Source organism: Spermophilus citellus (genome assembly GCF_964194105.1).
Source record: "Spermophilus citellus genome assembly, chromosome: 5".
NCBI lineage: Eukaryota > Metazoa > Chordata > Mammalia > Rodentia > Sciuridae > Spermophilus > Spermophilus citellus.
In genome coordinates, this window is record NC_138186.1 from 61,109,821 (window position 1) to 61,132,852 (window position 23,032).

Here is a 23,032-nt window from a genome sequence, read left to right on the forward strand (position 1 = left end):
ACACCCTCACTGTCAGAAAATTAGTATTACCTACTCAGATCTGGGCTTACATTTCTCACATGTACAACTGTTTCATTAAGTTTGCTTGAAGATTTCTCAGGGCTAACAGAAGCTGTGATTGGTGGCTGTAAGGCAAGATCAACACATGGCTCATTAGGCAGACAGAACTCTATTCTGGTTTACATTTACCTCTAGCTTCTCATACGACATTTATCCTTATACATTCTAATAAGCTTCTTACTTTACCTTTCTTCTTAAAAATTAACATCAGCATTAAATTGCAGGCTAATCATTCACATTTAGTGCATTAAGATCCCCAACTGTTTTTTTTCTGCTTTATTTGTGCAAAAACATCTTGTTTTAAGACTGATTTGATTGCTTTTAGATCATGGTGAAAAGATAGTGTATTAATCATCATAGATCTTTAATTTGGAGATCAAAAGTCTTGAGAGCCAAAAGGAATTCTAGATGTCATCTAATTACTATTGTTGGCAGAGGTGGACTAGAACAGAAAGAAAGAAAGTAAAACAAAATGTATAATAAACTCTCAAAACAAACCTTTTTTTTTAACAGATTTTTTGTCTGTAGTGGTAAGACTTAAGTGTCCTTAGTGGTCTCAAAACATAATTGTTTGTAAATGAAATGACTTACCTCTCCTGATCTCTGTCCATACTATGCAAAGGTTTTACATTCTGTGAATATATGTTTATTAGTTTGAATGTATAGGTTTGCTTGAGTGTGTGTGTGTGTGTGTGTGTGTGTATATATATATATATATATATACACACACACACACATAATTGATAAGAGAACCAGGAATTTTTTGTCAAGAAAGAATATTAGAGCTCTAAGAAATATGGCCATATTTTGTGAAACTTTAAACACTGATATGTAGGACTCAGAAGGTTAACATGACACTAGACATGTGTCCTTGATAACAATATAAGGATGAAATTCACACTAACTTGTGAATTTGAAGCATGTAGCTTTAGGTACCCACTGCATTTATAGTAGGGACTTTAGCTTTTTGATTAAGTCTCATAATATGTGTCCTTTGTCCTTATAGTAATCCTTAGTTTCTGTGAATCTGTGCATGAGTGTGTGTGTGTACGTATATGTATGTATATTTATATATGATTTGTAATGGACTTAGGATGACTAATCATGTGTGTTTGTATGTATGTGTGTCTGTGTGTATGTATGTGTGTGTGTGTATGTATGTATGTGGGGAGGGTGGATGGGTATGTACACACATCGACATACATACATGTTCTATGATTTGACAAACACTGAGTTCTTTAAATGTTTGATTTCTATGTTCTAGTCTCTTAAGTTTGCTAATTGTTATGTTAATGGCTGATGCTTTTAAAACAGCTTTTGAAATCTGCCTAGTACTAGATTCACTTAAGATGCTTCTTTCAAGGCTTTGTGCTTACATCTAAAAACAAGATCATAAAATAGATCTAGAGGACATTTTAGAAGTTTCAGATGCTTTAGATAGTATCCAGCCAAAGGATGGAAAAGTTGTGTATAGCAGCATCCCTGTACACCAGATGTAGGTGCATAGTGAGGCTCTGAGAAGGTCGGGACATTTGACGCCTGAAGAGCATCTCTTAGTTCATGGGTGTGGCCACCTCCTCAGGCCTGGCTCACCTGGGGCTGTCAGTTTCTCTTCACCCTCCTCCCTGTTGAGAGACTCAGGAAGGTTGAGTTTATTGTCTGCAGTTGCACAGTAAGTTAATAGCTGAGCAGTGAGTATATTTCTAAAAATAAAATTATAGTTGGACATGGTGGTACACACCTATAATCCTGGTGACTCAGGAGGCTGAAGCAGGAGTATCACAAGTTTGAGGTCAGTTTTAGCAACTGAGTGAGACCTTATTTCAAAATGAAATAAAAAAGGGTGAGATTCAGTAGTAGAGGGCCTCTGGGTTCAATCCCAAGTATTGTGAGAATAAGTAAACAAATAAAATGGAAATATAAAACAAGTTTATTTATAGGTACTGATAGCTTTTTGGAAGTTCTGTAAGAATATTAGCTTTTTAGCTGGGTGTGGTGGTGCACTTCTATAATCTCAGTGACTTGGGAGGCTGAGGCCAGAGGATAATGAGTTTAAAGCAAGCCTCAGCAACTTAGTGAGGTCCTCAGCAACTTAGGGAGGCCCTAAGCAACTAAGTGAGACTCTGTCTGAAAATAAAACATAAAAAGGCCTGGCGATGTCGCTCAATGGTTAAGCGCCTCTAGATTCAATCCCTGGCATGGGTGGTGGGGGGAGGGTATTAGCTCTTCATTTTGAGATTATAGTACTTAGAATTGATTTATAGATCAGTCATTGTTCTTGTCTTCCTCTTCCTTGTTATTCTTATTTGCAAGGTAGTAGATCCAGCAACTTTCCAAATTTGCAGATGTACAAATACAAACTTGCCATCTACTTGTTCTTGGTCATGTGAACTTTCTTTAAACGTTCCCATACATTAGAGAGATAATATAAGTATCTGTCCTTAACCAAGGATGAACAAAGTTCTTCTGGAACCCACATAATCAGGAAAATCCAGGAATACCCCAGAGCATCATTATCATCAATTAATTGAATAGATTTAATTTTTTAATATCTGGATTTATCCTTATATGTATTTAATAAGTATGACCTAGAACCTACCAGATGTATAGAGAATAGGGTCTTAGGTAATGTGGGTGGGGAGCAGGGGATAAAAGTGATGTCCCTGAGTCAGTCTGGGTCCTTCCCACCCTTGCACATGTCCTGGGCCCCAGCCTAAACTACTGTTGTTCTTCGAGCACACCTTTTTCTCCTTGCACCCTTTTACCGAGGCTGTTCTGTCTACAGTATGTCTGTTAACAATATTTCATTCATCCTTCAAGGTCACTAATCTGTCTTCAGGAAAGAGTCCTGGAATCTTTGTCCAAATGTTGCCTATCCATCTCTAAAAGTTGATTGAGAATCCCCCTCCCCCTTTTTTTTTAACAGCTTCTGCATATTTTCCTTTTCTATCCTCTAGATTGTAAACTCTCTGAGGTTTTTTTGTAGGGATTTATTTTCTTTTGTGCCTAGCAGAATTTTTCATCAAATATTGAATTAATGAAAATTTATACGAGAAGAAATCAGTGCAAGAAGGCCTGGGATATCATGCCTTTCTTATTAGCATTAACTGTTTTTTTCTGTTTTCTTATCCCAGAGTACCATTGTTCCCTGGTGATGAACAATAGCAGAAATAACATTCCAATGTAACAGCATGTAGTTAAACCATTTGGTTTTACTCTAATTTTGGATCTCCATAATTGCATGATTAAATTTACATTCCTGAAACTTGCCTATACTGGATTTTGTAGCTTCTTTGCTGTATGCCATGATGTCACATTTGAATTTTAGTTTATGCCATCCTTTGGACAAAGATGTTTGAAATAGGACCATTACTTCTTATTGGTTTGTCACTTTTGTTATCTCCAGTTCTTATCTCAAAACTCAAGATAATAGTCATGGTTGTATAGTAATCACTACTATTTTGACTTGCCAACATGAAAAAAAGACTTCTTCAGAGTCTCAGAAGAGCAAAATGAAATTCGAGGAACTTAGAAGTATTTAGTGTCTCATAATTAATTTTCTTTAATGCCTCCTGAAATTCATTGGGCCAAAGGTTCAAGCCAAGGCAAGGCACTGCCTTCTCTGCATGGCCAGTTCAGTGGTGTCACTCATTTTTGAAGTCTTTGATGGCTGATGTTGCACTTGAGAACCCAGGGTCTCCCCAGGGCTTCCTGAGGAAGTGGCTTCCTCTGTACCTCTTTTTATCATTCATACAGCTGCTGCCTGTCTCTGGGCATCAGGAAACATTTAGTCTGTAACAAATGTCTACTTCTGATGCAGAATGATGGTGGTGATGGCAGTAGGGTCAGGATGCTATGTTAGGAGGTATCTCTCAGATAATTACTGTTTTAAATTCAGTACACTCTGGATCCACCAGATATACCGAAAAATAGTTCTGCTAATTTAGGCACTTGGGTCTGACAGGTTGGAACATTAATCTCATCTTTGGAGTGGAACATGTGCTGCTATTTCTTTTAACCATTGATTCAGAAAATATTTACTGAGTGCTTACTCTTTTTTAGGCATCAATATAAGTGAATAAGATCAAAATAGTTTTATTCATAAGGAACTTATTTTTAGTGACAGATAAATGGGTAAATAAATGTATATACAAGATTATTTCTAATAATAAGTGCTGTGAGAAAATGAAATGAGATAATTGATAGAGAACAACTTAGGGCGGGAAGGAGCTAATTTTGGTTGGAAAGTTGAGAAAGAGTTTTGAAGATCTTTGAAGATCTGTAAGGTGGAAACTCATGCAGAGAGAAAAAAATACAGAAAGTTAGGCAGGGGCTAGCTTATGGAGAATCTTGATGGCCATGGTAAAGAGCTTTTATTTGCAGTGATGTGCTATTGAAGAATATGAAACAAGAGAAGGATATTATCTAATTATTTACATGTTTAAAGAAAGTCTGTTTGGATGCTGTGTGAAGAAGAATGGATCATAAGGGGCAAAGATAGAAGCCCCTTATGTTCAGGGAACTGTTAAGGTAGTTCATTCCATCTTGCTGGTGGCAAGGGGAAAATAAGACTTGATGGTTTTTTTTACCTCGGCAACTGGAGGATGGCAGTGCCATTTATTTACATGGGTAAGACTCAAGGAGAATGAGTTGGGATTGGGCTGGGAAGTTCAGAGAAACAGTCAGGTGGAGAAAAGAAGAGTATGCTAAGAAGGAAACATTCTCACCTCTGCAGTAGAACGTAAAACTTCCCTGAGAACCATTCAAGGTGTTTTTCCTCCCATGATACTTGCTGGATACTTCCTAGTTTGCATCATTCCCTTTTGTGATTTTCTTTTTCTTTCTTCTTTAGAAGTGTCTCTTGAGGGGCTGGGGCTGTTTCTCAGCAGTAGAGCACTTGCCTAGGATGTGTGAGGCCCTGGGTTTGATCCTCAGCACCACATAAAAATAAATAAAGATACCGTGTCCAACTACAACTAAAAAAAGAAGTGTCTCTTGATTCTTAGTTTTTTTTTTTTGAGCATTCATTGAAAATTGATTTTGCCTGTATGTGAATATTGGAAGGAAGTATATAGGACAGTTTTTTTTTCCTCTTGGCTCAGAGCCCTATTTTGAGTGGCCTTTCAGCCAGGAGTAGATTCTTGACACTTCCGCATTTGCTGCTAGTTATTCTATCATGTTATTTCTAGTGACTTTCTCCTTTGGTAATGTATGTGCAATTCATTTGAAGTTTCACCTGCTGTTTCTTTTGGACATTCAGTTAATGTGTCATTGTATTCATGCCTTTTTCTCATTCTGGACACTCTTCCTTGTATTGTTTTTCCAAACACATTTCTATTCTTTCTTGAAAACTGAGATGAAATGCTGCCACCTCTTCTGACCTACTCAAGCTGAGTCAGACTCCCATAGCACCTTATGCAACCCTCTATTATATCATGTTCCACATAGTGACAATTACTTGATTGCATGTCTGTCTCTTCCAGCAGACTTTGAACTTTTTAAAGTCTGGGCCATGTTTTTATCTTTATGTCCCTGTTGTATTAAATAGGGCCTGCTGCTTGATGACTTTTTGTTTGCTAATGAATAACTATCTCATTGACTTCTTCAGGAACCCACCATTGTCCTAGCCCTAATATTTTATAGTACCTATTTGGTTGAATTACCATTAGCAATCATTTATTAAATGCTTATCACATGATGGGCATTGTTCTAATGAGTTTAACTCATATATCCTCACAATAGCTCTGTGAGATAGGTAGCATTATTATGGAAGCTGAGGGCTAGAGAAGTAAAATAACTCACCTAAGATCCCACTTACATTTAGTAAATGGTGACTATAGAAATTAAAGCCTGAGACTTGCTCTTAACCACTGTGCAACCTTGGGAGGCTGATGTACTTTTGACATGACTCAGTTTTCTTCCATTTCTATATCTAACAACTTTAATTTAAACAGTTCTTTACCACTTACAAACTAGTTTTACATGAGTTCTTATTAAATCCTTAAAACAATTTTGAAAAAAAAAAGAACATGCTGAAGTCCACCTCAGCTCTTATAGTTGACTGTGAACTCCAGATTCTTAGCAGGCAGTCACCTTTATCCCCATCACATTGGGCATGTTGTTGACAACTTAAGTGACATGTGTCCTAAGGAAATATATTATTTTTCTTCTCTCCATTGGGTATTATTTAGGATCCTCAGAGGTGATATTTTCCTAAAAGGAATGTGATAGAGGTATCTGAATTATTATACTTTAAAATGCAACAAAAATAGTATATGACTAAATTATACTTATATAAGTCATTTATTCAAGGTAATATTTCTAGAAATATCTTTTAAAAAATATCCTGAGAATAAAAATCTTATCTTCAGTTTTCCTTGACTGAAGTGAAATGATTTCCTCCCAGCTTCAGTATGATTCTTTACCCATAACTCCTTTAATAGTGAAGTGGCTCTCGAGCCAGTTAGGCCATGTTTGGCAGTTGTAGGCCTGAGTTCACTGTGCTTATCCTGAAGGATTTACCAGTGTAACTCTCTCATAAATAGGAAAGCACAACTAAGTAGTGTGTGTCTCAAATTACCATTCTCTTCAAGTGCTGGGTGACCGCATGATTCTGTAATGTGAAACAAGTTGGGAGGTGAAGTGGGCATGGGTGGCAGTGGCTATAAGTATGAGAGAGAGGGAACCCACTAGAGCCTCAGGAACTGTTGGTGAGCAGGATGAAAGACCGTGGGCTACCTGAAGTGTAGGGGCATGAAGCTCAGGCCCACAGGACTGAGTCCTACTCACTTGTAGGTAACTTGTGCCTTAAGTAGCTGGAGCCACCATAAAAGACACACTGTTGGAAGTAATTTTCTTTACTTTGATAGTACTGTGTTTGAATTTCAGAAGTTACTGGAAATCCTGTCCTGTCTTCTTCCTTTGAGATTCTTTGGGTGGGCTAGCTGGGTAAATACTCTGCTGCTAGGCATATGTAGGAAATCTCTTTAGAGGAAGTTGCTGATCATAATCTTTATTTGGAAAAAAAAAGCACAAATCCTGTGTGTAAACACTATTTCTCATCTATTTAGCTTTGGCATTCATCTTCTGAAGAAGAGTAGAATTTAGGTGCAGACTATGCTGGCTTTATAGAACAATGTTCCATAGGACCCTGTGAAGGGTTGGTGGTCAATGAATTTTTATTGCCTAGCCTGCTAGCAGTATCCACAGATTAGCTTCTTAAAAGTACTCTTGCTTATATTTCTGTCAGTTGGAATTCCCTTATTATCTAAAGATACTCTGTCTTTATCATGATTTTAGAAATGATGCTCAGAGGGAATTAATTTCTTGTTCCACAAATGTAATTTTCTTCTATTTGGAATTGAAAACACATAGTTAATATATGGTTGTGATAAGAAGAGTCCATGTATTTCCTGTATAATGCTTCATTTTATTTTTCTCTTCCTGAAGACTATTTCATTTGTAGTCCATCTTTAGGTTTCTGCCCTGAGGAAATCTTGGTCTCATTCTCCCATTTTTTTCCAAAGCATCATCTTTCTCTTTATAGTTTTATGTTTGGTTTTAGTTTAGTACACATCTGTGTGTGTATATGTGTTTACATACATGTATGCTTACCTTTCCCCTTTACTATTTGCCTAGGAACCCTTTTCATTTCTTTTACCTTTTGCGATGGACTGTGGAAAAGAGGATCAGGAGTACCTTTGAAGGAATCAACTATAGGGGTAGCTCAGGAGAGGGGCAAGTCAGGCCTGCACTTTGGTATGAGGGATGCTATGGTGGTATATCTCAATGTTTAATCATGGTTAGGTATCTAGGGCTTCACACTGTAGAGATACATTGCCTAACAAGGATTAATAGAAACAATAATATATTTAGACGTTTTTAGACTAAAAAAGTATTTTTATTTCATTTATTCATTTTAATATATGGAAAAGCATTCTGGGAATAAAATTGTGTGACACTACTCCCAGTTCTGACTCTCAGATTATTTTTAGGGCTTTGTTTATTGTGATAAGGACTTGCTTTTCAGTGGTTTAAAAACAATATGTTTTTAATAGTACTGAGAAGACAGATTTAACCGGAGAGTCAGTATTGTGAACCCTATTTACCAAATAAGAAAACTGAGGCTCTAGATTTCTGAAACCTGCAGACTAAAATTGTAAATGTGTGTCTCTGGAAGGTGAAATCTGACAAGATACTTTTAGGTGGGGAAGACAGTGAAGGTGTAGGGGAAAGAATGAAGAGAAATGGTAAGTTTTTAGGTAATTGGAAGGGACAAGCAGTGGGATGTGAGATCATCTCCTGCAGTGGTGGCAGCTTGTGAACAGGAGCAGGCTGTGGTGTGATAGGTCCTCAGTGTGACGACATCTTCTCCTAGGACTCCAAGGAGGACATAGTATAAGATAGGGAAACAGGATGATGCTGAGCCAGTTAGCAGGAGACAGAGTGTGGTAAAGAAGGCTTCTCAAGAGGAATTAACCTATGTTGTGAACTTGGGTGTTGAACTGCAGTTGGGTTAGGAGGAAATATGAGTTCACTTCAAGTGGGAAGTAGGAGTATGATTTAAAAAGGTTGAAGGAAGGTGGGAACTCTTGACTATTCCTTCATCCTCACATGACCGGAAATTCCCACACCCTGTTCTGACTTCACCAGGGCTTCAGTCTTATGCCAATTGTTCTTAAAAAAAATACTCACCTCAAGCTATGTCTGATAAGGTCAGTAGGGGTTTACTGATATTCCATTAAAGTATCCTAAGGTTATGTTCACCTTTTGTGATTCCTTCACACTGTGGCTTGCAGTCCAAGGGATAGGCTTCTCCTATCCTGTCTTGCAGTTGACCAAATGAATCATTGTATCTGGTTTCCTCTTTCCATCTTACAGGATTATTTTTATACTTCTGATTCTTTATCCATTATGTTGGTTCACAATTTTGTCTTATTTTGAAGCTAAGAAAGGTTGCTTCTAATGCTTTAAGACTTTGGTGAAGAAGCTGGACAGATCTGGGACTATAGTGCTACTGTATACCTGTTTCTAAGCTGGCCATGATCTGTATTAACACACTTTCTGGTAGGCTTTCTAATTACCAATAAATCACATTAGAGATAAGGCATTTTCTTTGCTGAGGTTCAGTTACATAATAGGCAGGTGAGTTTTCTTCTAATCTATTGCCCTAGTCATCTTAGAAAACAGGTTTTTAGTGAAGTCTTTTTGCTTTCTGAGTTAATGTGGTGAACAAGTGTGAAGAGTTCTTTGTACATAGGCTTTTGAAAATGACTTATGTTTTTAGTGGACTGTAAGCAAGTTAACACCAACAGTGGCTCCAGAAAAACAGTTGAAACATTTACCAATAGCAAAGACATTGAAGAATAAGGTAAATGGAGTAAGGGAATATAAAACCTACTGAATATTGTGTAGTCAACTTTGAAGTCATTTACCAACTATCACATGAACATGGAATAGTAAATCCAGAGATCAAAACTAAGATTAGTAGTGAGTAGAATTATAGGGAGACATATTTTACTTATAAGGAAGAACTTTTTAGATCCTGCTCTGTCAAGTAGAAGGCCTTTACCACCTACTAGTTGCCATAAATTCTTGGGACATAATTCATTTTGGAGCAGAGGCTTGAATTCATTTAAAGCAGCAAGCTGTTCTTCCTTATTTCCTCACTTCTCTTGGACCTTAATTTCCTCTTAAGCATGTTTGTTCTGCACTTTCTATTTGAAGATCATTCTTCTTGATAGGGATGATTAAATCAAAATAATGTTGGGTAATTTTCCTTTCTAACTGTCATGAATAAAAATTATGCCCATTGTTCTCAAACTTTGGCATATCTTAGCCTCACCTGGGGGGATTGTTAAAAAAGTATGGGTGGCCATTCTTTAACCTTGAGTCAGAACATATGAGGTAGAGCCAATCAAAATGCTTAAGGCCTATTACCCCCAAGTCACCTTGCCCATCCAAGAGCCAATCTTAATTCAGCCTGGAGACTGAATCTCTCAGGAGCCTCATCCCCATAGTCAGATGGTGTGTGGAGGCCACTAAATGCCCTAAATCTGCTTCTGGATTTCTTGAGTGCAGCCTCTGGTCACCACCCTATTTCAGCTGCTGTTTTCCCCATACATCCCTGGATGTCTGGTCTGAGTCTGAACTTCCTACCTGTTTCTGTTAAGATACTCAGAGGAAATTTTTTAAAAATGCATATCTGATTATGTCACCTCATAATAAAAACAACTTAAGTTGACCTTCTGTTGTACTTAGGATAAAGACCAAAACTTGTAGCCTAGCCCAGCAGGTTCTGCATAACCTGGCTCCTCCCTCTCTGCTCTGCTGCTCTGCATCTTCATCTCACACTATTTTGAAGCTTTTGTCAGTTCTCTGCAAACCCACTGGCTTCCTATCAAGTCCTCAAAAAAAAAAAAAAAAAAAAGTTGCCATACTGCCTGCTTCTCAGGAACTGGATACATTCTGTACATTCTGTTCTGTTGGCCTAAAGTCCTCTTCATATTCCCTAGTCATTTCTGGACTTCTGCTTGCTGTTCAGGTCTTGGCTTAGTCATCACCTTAGAGAAGACTTCTCTGATGCCCAGGTGAAGTTGGAGTTCTTATGGTGCCATGGATATCTCCTTTTTAGCACTTATCACAGTTATATGATTGTTTGATCAAAATCAGTCTCTCCTATCTAACTGTAAACACAATGAGAGCAGGAATTAGGTCTATTTTACTCACTATTAATATCCCTACTGCCTAGCACAGTATTAGAGTGGACACTCAATAAATATTTTTTAAATGCAAGAATGAATGACTGGAAGACAATTTTAGAGCCATAGATATCCTCATCCATGATTGGGAACCTTTGGTAATTCACAGGCTGCTGTATCTGACCCCCTGGATGTTGACACCAACTGATTCAAACCTGAGTTTACTACAACCACTTTTTTTTAAGGGATGATTTTTAAAATTTATTCTTTTTAGTTATACATGATAGTAGAATGCATTTTGATATATCATACATACATGGAGTATAACTTCCCATTCTTGTGGTACTACAACCACTTTGATGTTGTGATTTGAATTAAAGGTCACGCCACTTGGCCAGAAATCACATCCCAGTTACATTTCAACTTCTGGTACTACCCATTTGTATCTTATTCTTCTCCTTCTCCTGGCTTAATCATTGAGGTTTAGGATATGCCAAGGCTTAGGTGTGACATGTAGTAGTTCCTCCTGCTTCTTCTCTCAGGTTTTTTTTCTTTTAAATAAGAAAAGCACCCCCACTTCTGTGGGTCAGTTGTGAGTCCAATTTAGCCAAAAGTTGGTGATATTCCAGAGGCATTTCTTATTACCTTGTCCTAACAATGCAACTTCCTTCTGCTGTCTTTTGTTAATCATTTCTCATTCTCTTCCCTGCTTTTGTCTCCTACATTTACTAAATCTTTTTTCTTCCATTGTTTTCATTGTAAACTTGTTGTTATGCTTTTGTTCTCTAAATAGCACCCAGTTTTATTCAAACAGCTTATTGCTTTTTCCCTCAAATTTCAGCTTAAAACTCTGAATCAATTGGTTTGGTCTCCTGCCGAATGATTCTGGTAAACACCTTAGTCAGTTTGAGAAGGCTCTTGGTGGAGACAAGAAGGCAGTTAGGGGGCTTTGCTGATATGAGCCAAATGCTCCATAAGAAGATTATCAGCTCCTATCAGCCACCCCAGATCTGCTGACTTCAGTAGTTTCTGTTAAAACTGCTGTCTCCATAAAGAACTGAGTTTAGGGAGCTTGATTTTCTGAATCATAGTTAGAATCATATCATTTTTATAGCTGGAAAACATTTTAGAGATAACTCATCTAATCTTATTTTATAGGTCAAAACAGTGAGACTCAGAGAAGGTAATTTATTGGTCCACAACTGCATAGGTAGTACTCAAATCTCCAGTCTGTGCTCTTCCTATGCTTGAAGAGGCTGTTTGTTTTAAAACCATATTTCCTTTTAGTCAAGAAAACCAGGAGTGATTGGAGAGAGCCATTCAAAAAAAGTCCAGTCTAGCTAGAAGGTTTCTTAGAGAAGACATAGAATTTAACATTTAGTATTCAGTGTAAATTGTTTTGAAATAGGAATCTCTGTATGTATTAATATGGAAATATTTATATGATGAATGATAATAATATGACAGAAAAAATAATATGACAGAAAAGGTCATAGAAAATGATAAATTTGCTTCTCTATGTTAAGATTATTGACCATATTTGACCCTGGTAGTAATCAAAAGGCATAGTTCTGAACTAGAAGATGCTTTATATACTTTGTTTTAAATACTCGAGTTTTTTTCAAGAAATATTTGAGGTTTACACAGCCCAATTTGAGTGGAGGATAAGGGGTGGGAATGTGGGGGAATCTCTGATTGTACCCTACTCCTCAAATAGAGCAGGTGTTCACTGCAGACATACTGAGCTTTGGCTGAAACCTCTGGCTGTTGAGGAGTCATTTTACCCAGAAGCCTACTGGCAGCACAAACAGGAGGAAACATTTTGTATGCTAGCTCAGGGTTTGCCCCTGTTGACTTGTTTGCTCCCATCCTACATGAAGTTTAGCACCAGGTCCATGGTGTGCCTCATGAGTGCTTCTTAGGAAAGCAGACCTTTCTGCATACCTACACATTTAACCAAAGAGTTTACCAAGGGAGGTAAACACTTGCTAACAGCAACCTCTGAGCTTACATGTGGACCCATTACTGGACTTTTATAAGCTCTCTTCCTGCTCTGCTTCCCCGACTGAAATCTACCAGAAAGGAATTCTACAAGTCTTCCTGCAGTCAGTTCATTTTCCTGTGGTTCCTTTTCCCCCATAACTATCTACCCTACTCCCTCCTTTTTTATTGTGACCTCAAGTGTTTAAAGTTCAGTGATGCAGAATGAAATTTGGTTTTCCAGTTATTTGAAAGTATAAAGACTGTTAGAGCCCATTACTCTATATGTCATTTTAGGAAGTGTGCACCTACCCTATCTTCTTCCCTGTACCAGTGATTGAATTTCAAAAGTGCTGGTCCAGCTCAAAGAAGACAGTTTGATTTCTTTATGTCCCAGGTTTACATCAGTGGTTGTCTTCATTTTTGCCTGATGAAAGGTAGTTTGAGATATATGAGCCACCCCTCTCCCAGTTAGAGTTCTCCAACATAGCTGGGTACATTCCAGTCTGTATTGTTAGGTTTTGGGGGCTTTATAGAGTAGATGGCAGATGCCAGCACTCTACAGGAAGTCTAAGCTGAAGGCACACTACCCTAGAAGGAATACTCTGATACTGGTGCTCCACTGTTCATTCCTAACTCTGGAGCTTTTAAAAAATAAAAAAACACATGCTTGTGATAGACTTTGCCTCAATTGAAACAAATGCTGAAGGAATTCATTATGTCAAATGACTGGTGCCCTTTGCTGGCTTTTGGTGACTTCTACCTAAGACAGGAGAGGAGAATTTAATCTGACTCTTAATAGCTGGATTTGGTCTACTCTCACAAAGGAAACCACAGTTTCTTCTAGAGTTATGCAATTACAGATATAAGGGGTCCAATAAAGGCTTGGCCACATATGCCTGGTGGCAGGTTTTAGCTTGCTTTCACAGCACTGGGGACTATTTTCTCATGTGCATCATCTTCATGGTCAAATATGTGCATCATCTTCATGGTCTTTAGGAGCAACTTGGTTCTCTGGTGTTCTCTCTTCTCTCTTATTTAGGCATTTTTTTTTTTAGAGAGAGTGAGAGAGGGGAGAGAGAGAGAGAGAGAGAGAGAGAGAGAGAGAATTTTTTTAATATTTATTTTTATTTTTTTTTAGTTCTCGGCGGACACAACATCTTTTTTTTTTAATATCTTTTTTTTAATATTTATTTTTTAGTTCTCGGCGGACACATCTTTGTTGGTATGTGGTGCTGAGGATCGAACCCGGGCCGCACGCATGCCAGGCGAGCGCGCTACTGCTTGAGCCACATCCCCAGCCCTCATTTAGGCATTTTGATTAATCACATCCTTCCTGTAAATACAGCAGGCCCATTATATAGGAAAGACCTAATTTTGTCTCTCAATTTTTTTACAGTCCAATTTGATTTCCACTTCCCTTGAAAACTCCCTATTTTAGGTGGCAGGATAGAAGTTTGCAGAGAAATGGAGGTGAAGTCATATTTAAATGCATTTGTGATATTTAGTATTTCAGATTTCCCAAGCACATAAAAAATAAACTCTGAGGGTTATGTTTTTAAGCTGTCATCTCTTTATAAAAACATGTTGATACTTTAAATTTCTGTTACCTAGTGATAAAAATAACATGTATGTGGTTTGTGACAATTTCCATTGTAAAAAGAATTAATTATAGTTTTAAAATCATCATGTAAGAATATTTAAATTTCAACAACAGTTTTCATTTTTTGATGTTCTCTGTGAAATATAGAGTTATGTAAAGTTATCTTCTGAAAATAGGTAAATGCCTTCACTTAATTACACGCCACCCAGGATGTAACCTCAAGGCCACCGTCAACACCTCAGATATGTAGAAATCAAGGCTGTACTTATTTATGCTGTGAGTTGTAGCGCATGATACTTCCTCTGAGTTTCTGCAAACTCAGAAAGACAAAGATATATTCAAAGTACCTCTGGCTGTGGAAGGGCATGGGTTATACTTGCTCTGTGGGACTTGAAGTGAGATGAGGACAGTTTCACGTTTATTCATGGTTAATTAGTTGTAGGTTGTTTCAGAGCAAGGCCCTATGTCTTCCTAAGGCCCTAAAGTCTTAGTGACTTTAGGATTGATTGTTGAGGGCTAAAAAACAACTATCACCTGCTCTGACTCATCCAAGTTAAGAATGAATCTCAGAAGTCTCAGGTTTCTTCAGGAAGCTGAGTTCAGAAATTCTTCATGAGATCAGGTTAAGGTAACTTTTCTCTACTGTAAGCATTAATAATTGTTCACAGAAAGCAAATATGCTGTAATTATATATTTATGATAGGATTATATTTTTCTTAATGATTGAGCACTTAGCAAGTCAAAATATTTTATAGCATTTTTTTTTTACTATAAGATTGAAAAAGTCAAAGGGTACAGTATTTGAAAATACACTAAAAAGATGTGAATTTCTCTTTGTGGGAAGCTACCAAGACTGAGAATGAATGTGATTAAGGTTAAAAGATCATGAGGGAATATGAAATTAATTGCATTCTCCATCATGTATAACAAATTAGAATAAATAAGTAATTTAATAAACAAGATCATAAGGGATATCTACATGACTAACACCATTTTATTTTTCAAATTATGAACGTACTAACCTCAGGACTCTCTCTGAAAATTTTCCTCTGCCAAAAGAAGAGGATAAGGGCTGATTGCAAATACAGGTTCAGTGAAGGTAGAGGTTCTAATTGTAGTCAACATTTATTTGGTTCTTTTCATGTGCTAAGCTCTTTATTACATTATCTCAATCTTCACAAAAACTTTATGGAGGAGGTATTCTTATTTCTTCTCACTTTGCAGATGAGGATGCTTGAAGCTTAGATAGGTTATATAATTTGTCCAGTTGTGCAGTCCAAAAACCATGTAGATGAGATTGATGACGACTCATTCTCAGTGTATCAGACAGTGCATGGGGTGTTTGGAGATTCTTGCCTTGTATTTTTTAAGGTTTCTGCCCCTTTTAAACATACTTGTATCAGAGCTAGGGAATCCCTTGGGGGCAGTTTTTGTATTTTATTTTTCTTTAGGAATTCTCTCTCTTTATCATTATCATAGAATCTTAGGACAATGGCCTTGAAAGAGATTGGCTAGACTACAGCCTGTCCTCTGAGAGTCCAAAAACAAAGAGCTTTTCACTTGTTTAGGGATATTGAGAAGTTATTTTTTCTAATCTGGGATATCTTCAGGAAAGGTCTTCACTAAAAAAGCAAAACTATTTTTTAATAGAGTATTCTAAGTATATATTCTGGCAGCCAGGAAGTTTATGTAAAATCTAAAACCTCAGTGATACAACTGTTTCATAGCTGAAGAGGAAATTAGAGAATGACTAATTATAACCTTGTTTTAATATTCCATTACTCAAGCCACTGTGGAGGTTCATTCAATATCTGTTTATTAAGTACCTATTATGCGTAAGGCCTTACACTTAATTATACTGAACCTGATCTTAGAAATCTTTAAGAAAAACACTAGATAAACCCAGCACCCCAGATAGCTTAAGTCAGATTTTTTAGCCTTTTGGAATAATGGTGATGACTTGCCATTCACTATATATTACTTGATTTTCTTCTGAGAATCCAACTGAGATAGTACTATTACCTTCACTTTACAGATGAGGAAATTAAAACTCAGCAGAATTAAGCAAGAACCCAAGGTGACATGGCTGAGCCTTGGCCATGTGAGCTCCTAAAACGCACAATAATAGTTTTAATATAGTACTTTACAGTTTTCAAAATGCTTTTGCATTTATTATCTCATCTGATTTTCCAAACAATCACAACAGTAGTTATTACTGTAGTCATTTTACAGATAGCATTTCTATTTATTTATCTACTTAATGTGTGCTAAGAGTGCCAGATACTTTTATCAGATGTGGCCTAGTTCATGTAGTGCTCAAAAAACACAAAAAATATCATTATTCTCATTTTACAAATGAGCCACTGGGGCCCCAGACGTTTAAGTGACTTGATCAGCACAGTAGAGAGCTATAATTCTAGTCTAGGTTTGTCTGCCCAATCAGTATGCTCAGCCACTTTGCCGTGTTCATGTTGCTGTATTACACTGCCTAATTTCTGGATGAGAAACAGTAGATTCATAAAGATGGATAACCCAGGTGAAGTCAGATTTTTAGTAGCAGAGCTGAGACTCCAGCTCAGATTTTCTCATTAGAAAAGCCTATCTGTGGGACTGGGATAGTGACTCAGTGGTAGAGCCCTTGCCTAGCATATGTGAGAAACTGCATTTGATCCTCAGCACTGCATAAAAATAAATAAATAAAATAAAGACATCATATCCATCTACAATTGAAAAAAAAAAAAAGCCCACCTATTTCCCACTGTACTGGGCTGCCTTTCTGCACAAGAATGTCTCTTACATCTAAGTTAAGTACCCTAAGTTGTTTAAACTAACTTTAGTCATTTTAGTCATTCTTTACATTTCCTTGTATTTTTTTTCTCCATTTTTAGGCAAAGGTTCCTATCCCACTACTAGCACCATTTCATGATAGAGAAATGGACATACAGGTTAAACTACCTGTATGTTTAGGGTGTTATCTGATGAAGTTATATTAGAACTCAAATTCAAATTTTAGTCCTGTGCCCACTTCATTTAGCTATGTGATTCTTGTCATTTCTGTCTATTGGAAATGTTGCTTAAAAGTAGGCTTGCCTTTAGGAGGTTGCTTTCCTGAACTGTAAGGAATGAATCTTTTTCCATCTGAAGACCGTTTACCAGTTCCATGAATAGTGAATTATATTTGTAGGGTAAGACAAGGAAGTATGTCAATATCAGATATGTAATAAGGACCAGTCATTCACATTTGAAATATTGCCAGTCTATATAACCTCAGTGTTGAAAGTTTTAAAACTCAGAAGTTCATTACTTTTTTTAAGTTTTTTTTTTTTTTGTAGTTGTAGATGGACGGAATGCCTTTTATTTTTTATTTTTTATTTTTTTTTAATTTTTTATTGATTATTTAAAGCATTACATAGCTCATGATATATCATCTTTCATACATTAGACTCAAATTGTGTTTTGAACTCCCATTTTCACCCCAAATATAGATTGCAGAATCACATCTGTTACATATTCACATTTTTACATAATGCCATATTATTATATTTGTTAATTTTTATATGGTGCTGAGGATCGAACCCTGTGCCTCATGCATGCTAAACAAGCATTTTGCCACTGAGCTAGGCTCCAGCCCAGAAGTTCATTACTTTTAATAATCAAGTATCTTTTAGATTTCTGAAGGAAAAGTTTATGTTGACCATTTACTGCACTTTTTATTCAAATTTCAAACTTAGGTAAATATTCCTTAAAATTCAATTGGATACAATTTTTCTCTTTGTTGATGTTAGTTAGCATGAGATAAATATCCAGATGTAGTTAATTATTTCCACTCAAGGAAGTATGTCCTATTTAGACAGTCTTTAAATAAATTGTTTCTGAATTGAACAAATAAACAAGAAATAGCTGAAACTCAGTTGCTTTGACTGTATAGAAACACCGAGGGACTTTGGGGAAAATCCTTGTTTTATTATATACTCCTTTTTATTTTTATAGATAAACCTAAATTAACTGTTTAAATACATTAATAGTTTTTGAAAATTAAGCTTTTCATTTTCAAAGAGTGATAGGTGATAATTTTAAGTCTATTCCAAATGTATTCATTCCAGTTCAGCTGTGTTTTAAACATGGAACTAGCACTGTGTTCCTAAGAGCTGTTTTTTAAAAAGAGAATTTACACATACTGAATATCTCCCATTTTAGTCTTCATCATGATAGTTTTCTCATGTGAATCTTACACCCTGTGATGTGTAGGTATTGTAATCCCTCCTCCCTTTTTTTAGATGATGGAGGCTCAGACTGAGTAATTAACTTAGGTCATACAGAAAGAAGTCATCTCAGAACTAATTCTGACCCTAATTCTGAACATTCTGAAGTTCATGCATTTTCTGATATACCAAGCTGTCCTGTAAATGGCCTGGTCTATTAGATTTTTAAAACATATAAGTGAAACTTGCTTATGATTTTGTTCGCCTAGTCTTCAAGTAAGCAAAACCGTTTGAAATAGTGCATACTTTCTTATGTTGGGAACATATAGAAAATTTACCTTTTTTTATCTTATATAGACTGAAGTTCTTTTAATAAATTTATTTGCCCTTGAGTTTTTACCTCCAAGAAACTCCACAGAGATGCATCAAAAGACATTGTTAATTCTAAGCAATTAACCCTAACTAGTTTTCTGCCCATTACTTTTATTATTATAGTGACTGTAGGTAATACTAGGCCACATTCCAGATATGTGACATTTTAAAAACACTTTTCAATCAGATTAAAAACATTTCCCTGTTCTCCTGTTTTGAGTCACTTACTGTTAGAAACTCATATGCTTAACATTAAAACTGGATGGCGATGAAGCTTTTTGGTTTTTAATGTAGTTGACTTTGAAATTAAGTTTGCTTTTTTTCTTAAAGGTTATTTTTCTGGTTTAATTTAGCAGGAATTCTTAAACCTGCTTTCCTCTTTTCTACTCCTTTTATATGTTGCTACCTCTGTTCTAACTCTTACCCCAGCCCTTGATCTCTATGCTAGAAAGTACTATTCCATTGACATGCCTTTGAAGAGATTGGACAGTGCTGCAATCATGGAATCATGCACTTTAAAACCAAAAAGCATGTCTATATATATAGTACCTGGATATGTAATAGTAAAGGACACAGTATATGTTCTTTAACCAAGTTAATTTTTCAAAAAATGAAATTCTAACTTAAAAAAAATAAAAATGTATCAATGGAGGAATTCAAGAGAACACAGAAAATAAGTAAAATAAATTTCACTCTGTAAAAATAACCAGAGCAGATTGTTCTAAATGACATTAAACTATCCAAATGGAAATATTTATATATAAGAGAGACCGATAGTCCTCATGTATGATCCATGTCACTGCTTTCAGTGGAACTTGAAGTCTAGAAAGCTTTGTGCTCTTCAGGGCATTCAAGAGTGAGGCTGTAAGGAAGAGTTATTTCTTATATGTTCTCAATTTTTTTGTCTGCTTTACCCTTTCTAAATTTGGATTGCTTGTTTCTAAGGCTTCAGTGTCTGATATACTAAAGCTTTTTTTTTTTTCTTCTTCTTCTTTTTCCCAGACCCCAGGCAGGCACAGTCTTCCCCACCGTGGTCCTATGACCAGTCTTACCCCTCTTACCTGAGCCAGATGACGTCCCCATCCATTCACTCCACCACCCCGCTGTCTTCCACACGGGGTACTGGGCTTCCTGCCATCACCGATGTGCCCAGGCGTATTTCAGGTAAAGACTGAGCTTTAACTGAAAACCCACCCCGGTGCAGGGGTTGGGGAAGTGGGATGGACCAAGCCTGTCTTATCTGTTGTGCTCACAGTAACTCTCTATTAGAGGCATGTGAGCAAGGGAATGACAATAAGCAACTGGGACTTGTGAATTATGGGATTATCAAACATTTGAACATTTTAAGTCCAGAGACTGAAAATCCCCAGAGCTGGCACACTTTTCTTAAGATCGTGTTTAATGTCATCCAGTTAGTATCCTGTTGAAGTGGGGGGTGCACTATCTCACAACTAGGGCCTTCTCCTGAGGGTCTTATGCCTTCCTATGCTTGTGTTCCTTTCTTTTCCTAACATCTGCCTGTAAACCAAATTACAGATGGATGGTATAGCCCACTATTCCTAAAGACTTATAAATGCCAGGATTCCATTCTAGCCAGTTGAGAGAGAGAGAGAGAGAGAGAGAGAGAGAGAGAGAGAGAGAGAGAGACACCCTGGAAACTCAGGATCCTTATCAGAAACTAGTCATTTGAAGAGCAATGAAGCCTGGAGGTGTCCCAGAAGGCAATGTGTGGCCCATGAGTGGCCCACTCAAGACCAAGGCAGCCTTTCCAGGAAGCATGCAGCACACTGCTGTCACTCTAATGTGGTAGCCTCAGTACCCACAAATCCACTATTTAAAAGGTACCCAACAAATTTATGCCTCATGGTGGAAAATACATGTGCTAAAATAACATGGCTGCTTCCTTCTTATCCTGGCAAATTCATCATAGGGAGCCAGAAAATGTCAGTAAGACTTTAGGCTAACAAGTAAAGAAAAGTTAAAGGCCTTCAGCCAATCATTTGAGTCCTTTAAACAATCTGTCCATTCACCCTGACCTATGAACTACAATGCTGTCCCCTGTAAGAATAGCTAAAGACACATGCATAGAAGCGCACACACATACTGCATCCCATGTTGCCAGACTGTCTTCTTAGCGTTCGGGCCCCAAGCACCTGAGTGACTCCTGGCCAGGTTAATGCCTTTCTTTCTTTCTCTTTGTGTTTCTGTCTCTGTTTCTCTCCCTCTCTCATTTTCTGCAAAGCTCGAAGCCGTTACTCTCTCCGCTGAGTTGCATCACTGACAAGCTGAAGCTCCACCAGCAGGCTTGCAGGTTTTGATTAGTTCAGACTCCTTTATTTCTTTCACCTTGGGAGGAGGGAAAGCTTTGTTTCCCAAGCAAATAGCAGGAAAGGTCTCTCTGGTCCTAGTGCCTTCACATTTTCTGCAGCAGATGGACTTCCATGGGGGTGAGTAGGGAACAAACAGGGGTGGAGGGAGAACCGCAAGAGTCTTTGGAAAACCATGTTTACCACTTTTCATTTATGATTGTTATTACTATTTTTATGAATCACACGGTATTTACTGGAGAATTGTGCAGTGTATAGAATTTTAGTTATCAACTCCCTTGACTGGAATCTATCTCCTTTAGGCAGACGTTAATTAAAAACACAGGAAAGGAGGAGTAGGCACAGAAGGGGATAACAAAAGCTGGTGTGGGGGTGAAGTCCCAGAATTTGAGGGTGTTGAGTTAGTTCTGGTCATTCCTTCAGTATTTCATACCAAGAATCTGTTTTATTTTACACAGGGCCAAAATTTGTGCAAATTTACTGTGTGTAGAGGTCTCTTTGGGCTTCGGTCTGCCCAACCCTCTGCAACTGAAGCAGATTTTGCTCTTTTTTTTTTTTTTTTTCTGTAGCAGTACCTAGAAGAAAAAACCTCTGGGAACCGTTATAGTTATAGAGACACTTATCTATAGCATTTGCTTACTGAAGTGTATTTGTATGTGAATTCACCAGGAAAACCATTGACAATAACATTGAAAGGATGCTGCTTGAACAGATAGTCATCACAGCTTATCATTTACATGTGTAGTGTAGAACAAGTCAGATTATTTTGAGTCAGTTTATTGAGAATTACTTAAAAATTTCTATAAAACACACCATAACTCTTCCTGTTCCACAGAGAAGTGGGTAGGATAACTGGTTAGTTATACAGCTGTTTACTGATCTTTGGCCAAATGTAGAAATGAACTCCTGCTTAAACTGGTTTAAAAGTGAGTTTAATCCAGTTTTTTCCTCCTCACAAGCATCTCTGTGAGTTATTGGTAAAGAAGTAAAATGGGGCCAAGGTGGGAGGTTCTGTATAAATATACAGAGAACAGAAAATCCCTCTTGTCAGCATGTAGGGAAACAGGAAGAAACAATTAGACATGGACTGTCAGGGAACTGGAGGAACCCTGCTTCACCTGACCTTGCTCTTGGCTGTGGAGTTGTGCCTGCACACTGGAGCACTGCCTGGAGTGGGCACCTTCTTTATTTCACTGGGACCATCCTGAGAACCTCTTTGGAGTCGAGCCTGACTCATAGGTTTCTAGAGGCCAGGTTAAACAGTTTCTATTTTATTATTATTCTCCTCAATATCTAAAGCCATCCTTAAGATCCACGACAATAGAGCGTTCTACAAGTGAGACTTCATAATGAGGAGTGTGTGTGTGTGTGTGTGTGTGCGTGTGTGTGAGCTTCAATGTCTTAGTAAATAAAACTCTCTGGACTGAGACAACTCCTGGGACAACTGCTGTTTCCCTATAACATGGGCAGCCAAGCTATAAACCTCCATCAACATCCCTAAACAGTCCTGTGATCCCTTTTTGAGATGCTTTCCAAAGCATTACATCTTTTCATGAACAGAAATTAGTCCTTATATGATTTTTGGATGAGAAAGAATACAGTTTCTCACATACATAGTAAGATTAGAGGTACAGATCCAAGTTTGAATTATAGCTTTTATAAATATCAGGCAAGCTTCTTAGTTGTCTGAAACTTGATTTTATTATTTGTAAATAGGGATAAATATTTATCTCCTCAATTATTGTGAGGGTACAAAGGACTCAGGATAGACCTGACATACAGTATGTG

The 23,032-nt window shown here is 37.3% G+C and overlaps 1 protein-coding gene across 8 annotated transcripts in view; it reads left to right on the top strand.

Annotated features, from left to right (window-relative positions):
- Positions 1 to 23,032, top strand: part of RUNX2 (RUNX family transcription factor 2) — a gene marked incomplete at its 5' end in the record, with an annotated part of 232,802 nt that overhangs the window by 69,147 nt on the left and 140,623 nt on the right. For 5 of the 8 annotated variants that reach the window (XM_081296133.1, XM_081296136.1, XM_081296134.1 and 2 more), the window contains one exon: positions 19,920 to 20,081. The exons of the other annotated variants lie outside the window; for them this stretch is intronic. In XM_081296133.1, coding sequence (XP_081152259.1) covers positions 19,920 to 20,081 — 162 coding nt within the window. The remainder of the gene's footprint in view (positions 1 to 19,919; positions 20,082 to 23,032) is intronic. 8 annotated transcript variants of the gene reach the window in all.